This window comes from Carassius auratus, chromosome 47, assembly GCF_003368295.1.
Source record: "Carassius auratus strain Wakin chromosome 47, ASM336829v1, whole genome shotgun sequence".
In the NCBI taxonomy this organism is placed as follows: Eukaryota; Metazoa; Chordata; class Actinopteri; order Cypriniformes; family Cyprinidae; genus Carassius; species Carassius auratus.
The window spans coordinates 10,218,688-10,231,891 of NC_039289.1; the positions used below are offsets into that span (position 1 = coordinate 10,218,688).

A 13,204-nucleotide genomic window follows, 5' to 3' on the forward strand; every position below is an offset into this window, starting at 1 on the left:
GGCATCCAACCTGATATGTTTGAGCCTGTATCAGACGAAGATAAAGATTTGGAAAGAATGTTTAGCGTCCGCGTGAACAAGTATTGAGAGAGTTGTTTGTGAAGATGTGGACGCAGCCTCTGTGTTGCTTTTATAATAAGAATTGAATCTCGAGATCCAATGAGAATCACCCAGTTGTCAATGAAGAGGGAGGGACTATCGTTAATTAGCTGGAATCTGTAGAATACAAAAAGACCAAAGGGCAATAGCTTCACTTTGTGTTTAGCTGTTGAACAATGGCTGGAAGTTGGTGTTTGGCTCAGATTTTGGTGGTCTGTGCTTTCTGTCATGCTGTCCCACAGTGGAGTCAATCGCTTCAGGATGCTCAAGCTCTGATGATCCAGCAAACTGACCAGCAGTTTCAGCTCCAGAAGCCAGTTCAACAGCTAACTAACCAGCAGTTTCCACCTCAGAAACCAGTTCAACAGCTAACTAACCAGCAGTTTCCGTTTCAGAAGCCAGTTCCACAACAACCTAAGCCGCAGTTTCCATTTCAGAAGCTAGTTCCACAACAACCTAAGCCGCAGTTTCCGTTTCAGAAGCCAGTTCCACAACAACCTAAGCCGCAGTTTCCGCTTCAGAAGCCAGTTCCACAACAACCTAAGCCGCAGTTTCCGATTCAGAAGCCAGTTAAACAGCAGTTTCAGAAGGCAGAGCCCCTTGATAAATGTGCTGTAGCTGATTCTGAGCAGATCCAATGTGGTCTACCTGGGATCAGTGGTGCTGAGTGTGAAGCTATCAACTGCTGCTTTAACGGACCGCAGTGTTTCTATGGGAGGGCAGGTAAGCGTTCTCAATCTTATTCTGTTTGTGTTAAACTGTTAAATTTAACCTGCTCTTATTCTAGTGACTGTCCAGTGTATTAGAGATGGTCAGTTTGTGGTAGTGGTGTCTCGAGACGTTACCTTGCCTCGACTGAGTCTGGATTCGGTTCATCTATTGGGTGGAAACGACCCACCTTGTGCTCCTGTGGGGTCTACACCTTCCTTTGCTATATATCAGTTCCCTGTGACCGCATGTGGCACGAGCATGATGGTGAGCAGCTGCTACTAGTTTAATTCTGCATCGCTTATGATGGACTGGATGCTGACACTGTTTCTATTCACAGGAGGACGGTGGATATGTGGTGTATGAAAACCGAATGACCTCATCGTATGAAGTGGGGATTGGACCATATGGTTCCATCACAAGGGACAGTCATTTCGAGTAGGTGATCCATGGCTTGGTGTGACCATTAATCCCTGATCAATGCCACGAGCTCGCTGTTTGTCGTCCAGGTTTCTCTTCCAGTGTAGATATTCGGGAACTTCCGTGGAAGCTCTGGTTGTGGAGGTCAACTCTGTTCCTCCACCTCCACCAGTAGCCGCTCCTGGACCTCTCAGGGTGGAGCTCAGATTGGCCAATGGCCAATGTGTCACCAAAGGCTGTGCTGAAGGTAAGCTCTTGTCCTGTGTCTGCCTAAAGCCTTTCAAACTGGAGTCTGGTTAAACCCCAGTGTTGTTCCTCAGGGGATGAGGCCTACACGTCCTACTACAGTGACTCTGATTATCCCATCACAAAAGTCCTGCGAGAGCCCGTGTATGTTGAGGTGCACATTATGGAGAGGACTGACCCCAACATTGTCCTGATGCTGGGACGTTGTTGGACTACTTCAACCCCCAGTCCACTCAGTCTCCCCCAGTGGGACCTTCTGATCGACGGGTGAGTGTACAGCCAATCTTTATCCAGTTAGGGTCTCCCGGCAGACTTTCTAACCTTCTCTTGTCTTCAGATGCCCTTACCAGGACGACCGCTATCTGACCACACTGGTTCCAGTGACTGGATCGTCTGGTCTTCAGTTCCCAACCCACTACAAACGCTTTGTTGTGAAGATGTTCACATTTGTAGATCCAGCCTCACTGGCTGCTCTGCAGGAAACCGTATGCCCCCCTTTACTTGAACATTTGTGTATTTACTACTTGTGGATTCTATGACTTGAGCCTCTTTCTTCCCTGTCAGATCTTCATCCACTGCAGTACAGAGGTGTGCCATCCACCATCTGGCTCTTGTGAGCAAAGCTGCACCAGGAAACGTGAGTTCTTGCCTTCTCTCGACAAGAGGAACTGAGCATTTTAGAAGTGCGTTCTCTCTTCTAACACTTCTCTTTCAGGAAGAGACACTCGTATCAAGGCTGTCTCTGGGGAGCAGACTGTGGTTTCTAGTGGAGAAGTTACTCTGGTCATGTAAATCTAGTTTTTTTTTTTTTATAAACCATGCAGAAACCCAGGTATCTCTTTGTCTATTTTTGTTCGGCAGAATCTGGGATTACATGCCTCTTCCCAGTTTTTTTTTTCTTTTTTTTTTCCACCCACTATTAAACCAAGGCTTCACAACCTCTTGTAAGGTTGTGCATTCCTTTATCCATCCTCCAGTTGCTAACCTGGGGCAGCACAAGGTTCCCCTTTTTTAATTCGTCTTCCAAACAGTAGTTTGGTTCTCAATATTCACAATCTAAAGTTATGTGGATTACTTGCGGCTTTTGTTTTAAATCCAACTCAAATTGCTGAGCTCAAGTTTTAGATGGAAATCAGTTCTCGACTGTCTTGAAGCAAACCCGAAACCATGTCAATTGTCCTCAACTCAAAGTAATGCTATTAAAGGGATCCTCCTCCCCAAAATGAAAATTGTGTCCCTAATCACTTACCCCCGTGTCGTTCCAAACCTGTAGAAAAAGAGTCTTTCTTACTAGATACATAATCAACATCTGTTCACAAAGCTGACACCTCAAAGTTTACTGTTCAGGAATCAGAATTACTCAGACGGTTATAATAGAGATATACGTATGGTCAAACATGTCAGTAAAAATATTAAAAACCTATTTAAGTGCACTTAAAAATGATGTAGGATATGATTTTAGATACATAATGAAGCTAAAGCCACAAGTCAACAAAGACCATGTCATGTGTTTTTAGAGAAGGCTAATAAACTTGATTTATGACTCCTGGGGGGTATTGCACAAAAGTAGAATTAAGAAAGCCAGGATAACAGAAAAGGCGCGGCTTGACCTAGTTCAATCAGTGCATCCTGGCTTAATCCGTTGCACTTTTGCTGAGCCAGGATGATAGCGCGCGGATATCTCAAGCCAGGTATATATAGTTTGGATAAATGGGCGTTCTTAAAAAGATCACGAAATTGGTCACAGAATCATCGATGCAAAAATGGACAAAACCCGTGCGGCATACTTTTCGCCTAATGAGCAACAGCATCTTATGGAAACGTATGAAGAAGTGAAACATATGTAAAAAAGGCAATACAGCTGCTGTAATAAAGCAAAGAGAGAATGCCTGGCAAACAATAGTGGACCGATTGAATGCGTAAGTAGTCCAAATAACCAGGGGCCCGTTCTTCGTACGTCGCTAACTCAGTTAGCTGGATTTGATTGTTGACGATTTGGCATGATCTTGGATCGTTTGGTTCTTCGAAGCTCATCTCGGAGCTGCTGTCATAGCAACAGGTCCGTAAGCTTAAACCTGCTCGGTAGCAGGCTTATTTCATGTAAACAGGATTAGATCGCTTCTTTTAAAACAGTACTGATCCTAAAAATATGCTACTTTATTACAAGAGTATCGTACTGATCCAGGGATAATTAAAAATAATAATCATTAAAAAATTATTTAAAAATAATATAAAAATGTTGTGTAGTCCATAACAGCCTACTATAGACACAGCCAGTTTTACTCACTGAAATATTTATTTGTCATAAAAGTATTACTTCATAATTGTATTAGAGTCTTACACATATGCTATACAGATGATAGAGTCGTGCATTATTTTGAGTGATGACTGCTATTATAAGAGTGGCTTGATGGAGGGCAGGAGATGCAAATAACATGATATTGACCCTTAAGAAACTTTCATTAATGCTGACACGTAACAAATCTGTCCAAATATAAAATGAAATGAATAGATAATTTCTACATTGAAATAAAAATTTAAAGACAGCACAACCATTATAAATTGCGAATCTAAATATTTGGGAATCATGAAAAAAAATTCTAAAAAAATGAAAACATCTATATATGTTTCATGTATCTATTATAACATTTATGTAGTTTTGTTTGCTTGGCTGTTTCCTTATAAAAGTCCAGAAATTTGTTAAGTTTTTCGTCAGGTGTCGTCTTAAATTACATGATGTCATTACATTGCCGTCTTGCCCCCAGCCAATCGCTGCACTGCTGATCATGGTTTCAAGTATCGATACATATCCCCTTTTAAGCCAACACATGAACACGCAATTATCTCAGATAACTCAATCCAGCAATACTAATCATAAACCACAGGTGTGTTCGAATAACCAAATTAGCCGGATCAGGATTAGCACAATGATATCTCGGATGTAATAAGCAACGTACGAAGAACAGGCCCCTGGTTTTCATCCAAAATAAGTTGTGTTCCAAAGATAAACGTAGCTCTTATGGGTTCGGAACGACTAGGGGGCAAGTGATGACAATTTTCGTTTTGGGGTGGAGTACCCCTTTAGTATTGAAACAAAACCACCCAAGATGTTGCACAAGTGACAAACCAATGGTTTTCAAAAAGGTCATTCACTGGGAGTGCAAACATTAGTTCTATTTGGGTGTCATTTCGTCAATGATTTTTCTGAATTCTAACTGACCTGCTACTGCACAAAAAAAACCTTACGTCAGAACCGGTTCTGCAAGTTTGGCACACCAAATACTTAACTGAACAATGTAAAGCCTATAAATAACCCATCTAAAAAGGTGGAAAATGCGCTTCTATTGTACATGGATTTTAAAAGCATGAGAGATTTCAACAAAGAGCATTAGGAAACAAATTTAACTGAGCAAACCTATTTGGGGGTTGCAAGGAGGAAATTAAACTGCTCATTTGAAGTTACCAACACGAAGGAAAATTAAGTTCACTGCATAAGATGCACACAAAATCTGCAGTGCTTCAAGGAAGTGGACGTTCACACAGAACTCTTTTGGTACAAGTGCCAATAAACAGAACTCCCTTTACAGTATCATGGGCAATGTATTCCACCTTTACAGTACTCCTAAAAAAGGGAGCTCACAGCAGGTCCCTTTAAAAGGTTTATCATCTTCCCTAACGAGAAAAGGGAGCCTTTCCTTCTGGCAAGAGAATGGGTACAGTAGGACTACCCACTTCCTCGCACAAAATCAATTGGTTAAACTAGACAAGAAAAACAGAAACGAGAATAGGTTTGCTCCCCCACATTTATTGAAGACCAGCTAAAAGTCTTCTTGTGCTCTTGAACCACTACAGGACAGAGCGAGGACTTCCCTTCCCACTGAAAGCTTAGAAAAAGCAGACACCAAAGTTAAGTGCTTGAAGGGTCAAAAACCAAGCTTAAAAGCACCTTCCTACCTCCAAAAAGGAGAAGCAGCAGTTCCACCATCAGGACCACATGTTGAGTCACAGCAACCACAAACCTGGTTGTTCCCATCAGCAGCAAGCCACCTGCAATACGAAAAATCAGACATGGCACCTTTAATGTATTCGTAAATGGCATGAACATACCCATTGGCAAAGGAACAGGATTTGTGAAGCGCGTCACTAGGTACAGAAGCAAGAGTGGCCTTCAGAACACACATCATGTAGATCTGCAAAGGACACCACGGGTAAGAGGACACAAACCAAAGCAAATGGGAGAGGTCATTCTCCAACACTCAATACATACAGAAGGACTGGATCCCCCCTGGAACACTAATGCCTCCAGCTGGAACCAGATTTTGTCTTCCTGGGATCGAGGCATGAAGCGCGAGCTGGAAGCTGTGACCTTGGCATCCACAAGACATCGAAGGAGTAAAAAGTAGTTGTCAGGGATAAGTGGTTACAAGCAAACTCGAGAACAAGTCAACTCTGCAGCATCTGGTGACATGAACACAATTTCTCGGAAGGGCGTTCACATCAGGTACTTGGGTGGCCACACAGCGGTCCACAAACACACGCAGAGGGACGTGGTTGTATACCTTCACAGGTGCCTCAACATTAATAATGTCACCCAGGAAGTAAGAGTTTGAAGGCCTCTCATAGGACCATTCATCTGCAAGAGGGAAGAACTGCTTAGGCACAGCCTCGTTCAGAAGGCCTAGAGAAACTGCACAAACCAGTCATGAGCTTCAGGGAGAACACCAAGACTTCTTCACCAGCCTCCGTTGAGACATAAGGGACCCAAGTTGGCTTCAAGTAACTACTGCTGACATTTTGAAACCTGCAGTTCAAGAAGTGACCAATTAAATGGGCTTCCAGTTCCACCACTGCAAGCAATGCCACAAGTCACAAAAGGTCGCTTACCTTTGATAGTGGCATTGAACTCCAATAACCGCACCACCTGCACGGGTAATCGGAGTGCCAGCAAACGCCTCAGGAGTGTAGGTAAGGGCAAAGGTGTAGACAAGCTCATCCTTGGTCATCTATAGGAGACTGACGTTGTTACCAAGAGGGTTCTCTGAAAAAAAGAACCCATTCCAAAAGGCATCTTAGCAAGTCATGCCATAACACTTGGTTACCCGAGTAAGCAGTTATTAAGAGTCTTTCCCACTATAAGAGAACCGTCCCATGGATGGTTCCCTGAATCTAGAACGTCGATACCAAAACAAGGGCCCCATTTTTAGTAGGGTTCTATAAGTCTAGGAACACTTAACAGCTCTTACCATCAAGACACTGTTGAAGTCCTGCAGTTCATTCTCAAAGAGCACCTTAGAGCCTGGGACCAAACCGACAACAGAACATCCTCCCAGAGTCAGACCAGATGGCTGGATCGGTTCACCATTGCTAAACAAGTCCTGCTGTACCTCCACATGAATCCGGTTCTCACCGCATTGAATAGCTACACTACTGGGGGTCACAGATTGCCTCAAATGGAAATCCACCGCCATCTCACTCGGCACTTCTGGAACAATGGGAAACCTCCAGTCCAAAGGCTACACTGGACCCTGCAACACCTGCTTCTCCTGAAGACCAAGAGGCTCTTGTGCAAATCCTCTCTAGTCAAGACTCTGAAACGGAGAGGCCTTCTGCAAAGTGTTCCCGAGCGCTTGAGAAGAAACAGGCACTCTGGAAGCTGGATATGATTGATGCTTCTTGCTTTTTGGACTTTCACTGGAACTCAAACTTCCAAAGGCATTCTTCAGATCAAACACCACAAGGACAACCAACATTAACACACATTGCAAAAGACCCATCCTGACAAACGTTAACACAATACCTACCAGTGCTCGTCTTTGCCATTAAGTAAAGCTTTGAATTTAAGCGGCTCCTCCCCTTTCAGCTTGATTGATTACCTTTGGACCTCCAAAGGTCTCTGAGCCTGTAATTAACAAATGAGAACGTTCTGGAATGTCACTAGCCAATGGAAGGCTTGATAAGGATCTGAGATTTTCATCTACACTTATTCACAATTTTACAATTAAAGTTTGAAAGTGTGTCTATGATAGACAAAGAATGTCATTAAAAAAGCGCCTGATATGACTCAAATGATAGAGAATATTCATAAAAATCTCTATCTTTTTTTAAAGAGTTTTTAGTTTATCATTGGAAAAATGTAGAATTACATCACTTGCTCCCCAATGAATCCTCTGCAGTGAATGGGTGGCATCAGAACCAAAGTCCAAAGAGCTATTATAAATATCAAAATAATCCACAAGTAATTCACATCAATTACGGTCTTGTGAAGGGAAAGGCTGTCTGTTTATAAGAAACAAATCCATCGTTGAGTAATTCAAATGATTGCTTCCGGCCAAAATATGAGCTCATAATCCCAATTAAAGGTGCCATAGAATGCACTGATACAATATTTAAATGAGATCTACATAAAAGGTACGTGGCCTGGGTGTTGGCAAAAATTCTCTGGAACGGTTTTACATGTCCATTTACAACCCTGGGATTTGTCCCTAGAATTGTTTGGAAGGGTCATGAACAACAATGTTGAGCTCTGCTCTGATTGGCTGTTTCACAGCGCGGATCTCTTCGGTCCAGCGTGAATGATGGCGAGATTAGGCATCCAACCTGATATGTTTGAGCCTGTATCAGACGAAGATAAAGATTTGGAAAGAATGTTTAGCGTCCGCGTGAACAAGTATTGAGAGAGTTGTTAGTGAAGATGTGGACGCAGCCTCTGTGTTGCTTTTATAATAAGAATTGAATCTCGAGATCCAATGAGAATCACCCAGTTGTCAATGAAGAGGGAGGGACTATCGTTAATTAGCTGGAATCTGTAGAATACAAAAAGACCAAAGGGCAATAGCTTCACTTTGTGTTTAGCTGTTGAACAATGGCTGGAAGTTGGTGTTTGGCTCAGATTTTGGTGGTCTGTGCTTTCTGTCATGCTGTCCCACAGTGGAGTCAATCGCTTCAGGATGCTCAAGCTCTGATGATCCAGCAAACTGACCAACAGTTTCAGCTCCAGAAGCCAGTTCAACAGCTAACTAACCAGCAGTTTCCACCTCAGAAACCAGTTCAACAGCTAACTAACCAGCAGTTTCCGTTTCAGAAGCCAGTTCCACAACAACCTAAGCCGCAGTTTCCGTTTCAGAAGCCAGTTCCACAACAACCTAAGCCGCAGTTTCCGTTTCAGAAGCCAGTTCCACAACAACCTAAGCCGCAGTTTCCGCTTCAGAAGCCAGTTCCACAACAACCTAAGCCGCAGTTTCCGCTTCAGAAGCCAGTTCCACAACAACCTAAGCCGCAGTTTCCGCTTCAGAAGCCAGTTCCACAACAACCTAAGCCGCAGTTCCCTCTTCAGAAGCCAGTTCCACAACAACCTAAGCCGCAGTTTCCGCTTCAGAAGCCAGTACAACTTGATAAATGTGCTGTAGCTGATTCTGAGCAGATCCAATGCGGTCTACCTGGGATCAGTGGTGCTGCGTGTGAAGCTATCAACTGCTGCTTTAACGGACAGCAGTGTTTCTATGGGAGGGCAGGTAAGCGTTCTCCATCTTATTGTGTTCGTGTTAAACCGTTTCTCTGAATTTAACCTGCTCTTGTTCTAGTGACTGTCCAGTGTATTAGAGATGGTCAGTTTGTGGTAGTGGTGTCTCGAGACATTACCTTGCCTCGACTGAGTCTGGATTCGGTTCAACTACTGGGTGGAAACGACCCACCTTGTGCTCCTGTGGGGTCTACACCTTCCTTTGCTATATACCAGTTCCCTGTGACCGCATGTGGCACGAGCGTGATGGTTAGCAGCTGCTACTGGTTTTATTCTGCATCGCTTGGACTGGATGCTGACACCGTTTCTATTGACAGGAGGACGGTGGATATGTGGTGTATGAAAACCGAATGACCTCATCGTATGAAGTGGGGATTGGACCATATGGTTCCATCACAAGGGACAGTCATTTTGAGTAGGTGATCCATGACTTGGTGTGACCACTAATCCCTGATAAATGCTACAAGCTCGCTGTGTGTCGTCCAGGTTTCTCTTCCAGTGTAGATATTCGGGAACTTCTGTGGAAGCTCTGGTTGTGGAGGTCAACTCCGTTCCTCCACCTCCACCAGTAACCGCTCCTGGACCTCTCAGGGTGGAGCTCAGACTGGCCAATGGCCAATGTGTCACCAAAGGCTGTGCTGAAGGTAAGGTCTTGTCCCGTGTCTGCCTAAAGCCTTTCAAACTGGAGTCTGGTTAAACCCCAGTGTTCCTCAGGGGATGAGGCCTACACGTCCTACTACAGTGACGCTGATTATCCCATCACAAAAGTCCTGCGAGAGCCTGTGTATGTTGAGGTGCACATTATGGAGAGGACTGACCCCAACATTGTCCTGATGCTGGGACGTTGTTGGACTACTTCAACCCCCAGTCCACTCAGTCTCCCCCAGTGGGACCTTCTGATCGACGGGTGAGTGTACAGCCAATCTTCATCCTTTTAGTCTGCTGGGAGACCCTTTCTAACCTTCTCCTTTGTCTTCAGATGCCCTTACCAGGACGACCGCTATCTGACCACACTGGTTCCAGTGACTGGATCGTCTGGTCTTCAGTTCCCAACCCACTACAAACGCTTTGTTGTGAAGATGTTCACATTTGTAGATCCAGCCTCACTGGCTGCTCTGCAGGAAACCGTATGCCCCCCTTTACTTGAACATTTGTGTATTTACTACTTGTGGATTCTATGACTTGAGCCTCTTTCTTCCCTGTCAGGTCTTCATCCACTGCAGTACAGAGGTGTGCCATCCATCATCTGGCTCTTGTGAGCAAAGCTGCACCAGGAAACGTGAGTTCTTGCTTTCTCTCGACAAGAGGAACTGAGCATTTTAGAAGTGCGTTCTCACTTCTAACACTTCTCTTTCAGGAAGAGACACCCGTATCAAGGCTGTCTCTGGGGAGCAGACTGTGGTTTCTAGTGGAGAAGTTACTCTGGTCATGTAAATCTAGTGTTTTTAATAAACCGTGCAGAACCCCGAGGTATCTCTTTGTCTATTGTTTTGGTTCGACAGAATCCGGGATTACATGCCTCTTCCCAGTTGTTTTTTCCTCGCACCATTAAACCAAGGCATTCCTTTATCCATCCTCCAGTTGTTAACCTGGGGCAGCACAAGGTTCCCCTATTTTAATTTGTCTTCCAAACGGTAGTTTGGCTCCCGATATTCACAATATAAAGTTATGTGGGTTACTTGCGGCTTTTGTTTTAAACCCAACTCAAATTGCTGAGCTCAAGTTTTAAATGGAAATCAATTCTAGACTGTCTTTGTCCTCAACTCAAAGTAATGCTATTAAAGGGATCCTCCTCCCCAAAATGAAAATGGTGTCACTAATCCCTTACCCCCGTGTCGTTCCAAACCTGTAGAAACTTTATTCGTCTTTGGAACACAATTGAACCCCTTACTTGTCACCCCCCCATTTTCAGCATGGAGACACGAATGACATGCCCAAAATTAAAAGGTTGCTGCTAAGGAGTCTTTCTTACTAGATACATAATCAACATTTGTTCACACAGCTGACACCTCAGTTTACTGTTCAGGAATCAGAATTACTTAGATGGTTATAATAGAGATGTATGTAAGCTCAAACATGTCAGTAAAAATATTAAAAACCTATTTAAAAGTGATGTAGGATATGATTTTAGATACATAATGAAGCTAAAGCCACAAGTCTACTAATACCTAATTTTGACATTTCAGAATATAATCTCACAAAGTGTGAATTTTATGAAACCTTTTCTAAGACCGTGTCATGTGTTTTTAGAGAAGGCTATGATTTATGACTCCTGGAATGCAATTATCTCTTGTTTGGACCGGCAAAACTGCCCCATTCATGATTCTATTGTTGTTACAAAACGAGCCTTTCACACATGGGCCAGGTATGACACAAAATCCTGATTCTTCATTTATCATTATTCCAGTATACATTTACCCCACTATTAGCAAAAGCCTTACTATAAAATTACAACAAAACATTTTCTTACAACCTTTGACAAAATGATTACAAAATGCATTATGAAGAAGAACTGCACCTGCTATGTAGCTGCATTAGAGCTAACGTGGTCAGATATCAAAACAGAAGTGTACAGGAAATGCATCATGGGTAGGATGGGGCGGAATATTTTGCACAGTTATGATGGACAAGACACGGCCGAATCCGGTCTCTGTCAGCACGCAGGGGCTGGGCTGGGAGCGGATCATTATCATCAGATCGCGTAAATCGGTGGAAAATGATTAGAAATTATGATTCTTTCTGAAGAAATATGAAGTAAACATTACTCGGTGTATATGCAACTTTTGACTATAAACCCTATTTGACGCTTTTTAGCGAATCTATGAGAATACAAACCACTGCAGACGTGACTGAATATGAATGCTTGGTGAATTTCTATTCTAAAAATGACTCCTATTTATTTTGTACTACTGACATAAATGACGGTCACTGCAACAATGTTTTATCAAAACATTGGTCAAATATTGAAGCTAGAGTCTTTAAACTTTCAACTGATGCACAGTTTCTCCAGGTCAAGTGAGAGAGTGATGTTTAACGTGCTGTGAAAGTAAAACAATAATCTGGGGCCGGTGTCGATCTTTGACAGCAAAGGGGTTAAAGATATTTTGGATGAAAACCGGGAGGCATATACTGCCAAGGACCAGAAAAGTATGAAAAGCACCATCGGAATTACCCATCCGCCATCAGTGGATAAACCGTAACGTTAGGAAGCGATGAGAACACAAATGAAACAAAGACTTTATTCAACAGATGGTCTCCCTTTTCTCTCCACACATCACCCTAGTGCCATTTTGAAAAACACCCGCTGAACACAAACTGAATATGCTATTGTTAGCCGCAACAAGGACGCGCAGTTCTCTTTCAAATCAAAGCGTAAATTTATGTAGAAAACATATGCTTGTGGCGCGGCTGACACAAAAGAACATACACAGTCAGACTACTCCGAGGATTCTTTTCTGGACCTTTACAGTGCATTTTACTTGGCAGCCTGTGGGCCAATCACAAGCCTCCTGGTTTTCATCCAAAATAAGTTGTGTTCCAAAGATAAACGTAGCTCTTATGGGTTCGGAACGATTAGGGGGCAAGTGATGACGATTTTCATTTTGGGGTGGAGTACCCCTTTAGTATTGAAACAAAACCACCCAAGATGTTGCACAAGTGACAAACCAACAGTTTTCAAAAAAGGTCATTCACTGGTGTAAGGGAAACAGGTCAATTTAGCTCAAAGGGAATCATTTAAGATTTTAAAGGGAATTTGAACAGAATCACTGTTTCACGGCTGGTCACGGAGACGCCCTGCGATTCAGTGAACTAGCCGTTTAACATCAAATCTGCGCTGGATACTAATATCCAAACTATAGTGAAACACTATCAATTAGCACAGTAACAAGATCGGCAGCTTAAGACATTAACTTGTAAGCACAAAACACAAGATACTTCTCTTTTCAATATGAATAAGGCTTTATTAGATAAATCTAAGACATATAAACTAATCTAACACATAAACGCACGCACACACACATTCACACAAGTTGCAGGAAGGTCGAAAGTTAGGGAAAGATGAGTTTAAGAGAATGGAAATATGGAATCCCAAGTTAACAGCAATACGTTAAATTGCATAGACATGAACAACCATCAATCACGTAATTAGCCCTTGCATTGAGTTCCTCAATGGGGTTAAAATTATATTAGATACACCAGCACAACACATAT

General features: G+C 43.0%; 2 protein-coding genes and 1 pseudogene across 2 annotated transcripts; 2 read left to right on the plus strand and 1 right to left on the minus strand.

The window, feature by feature from the left end:
- The first annotated feature begins 231 nt into the window (after nt 1–231).
- Nucleotides 232–2,279, plus strand: LOC113065069 (zona pellucida sperm-binding protein 4-like). The gene is made up of 8 exons (XM_026236197.1): nt 232–822; nt 887–1,074; nt 1,148–1,245; nt 1,317–1,474; nt 1,548–1,740; nt 1,811–1,958; nt 2,038–2,110; nt 2,189–2,279. The coding sequence occupies exons 1-8, from the start codon at nt 276–278 to the stop codon at nt 2,263–2,265; spliced, it is 1,482 nt and encodes a 493-aa protein (XP_026091982.1). The 5' UTR covers nt 232–275; the 3' UTR covers nt 2,266–2,279.
- A 3,144-nt stretch (nt 2,280–5,423) lies between these two features.
- LOC113064563 (zona pellucida sperm-binding protein 3-like) lies at nt 5,424–7,247 on the minus strand (annotated as a pseudogene).
- A 1,054-nt stretch (nt 7,248–8,301) lies between these two features.
- On the plus strand, nt 8,302–10,458 carry LOC113065068 (zona pellucida sperm-binding protein 4-like). The gene is made up of 8 exons (XM_026236196.1): nt 8,302–8,984; nt 9,054–9,241; nt 9,310–9,407; nt 9,479–9,636; nt 9,707–9,899; nt 9,972–10,119; nt 10,199–10,271; nt 10,350–10,458. The coding sequence occupies exons 1-8, from the start codon at nt 8,336–8,338 to the stop codon at nt 10,424–10,426; spliced, it is 1,584 nt and encodes a 527-aa protein (XP_026091981.1). The 5' UTR covers nt 8,302–8,335; the 3' UTR covers nt 10,427–10,458.
- The last annotated feature ends 2,746 nt before the right edge of the window (nt 10,459–13,204 follow it).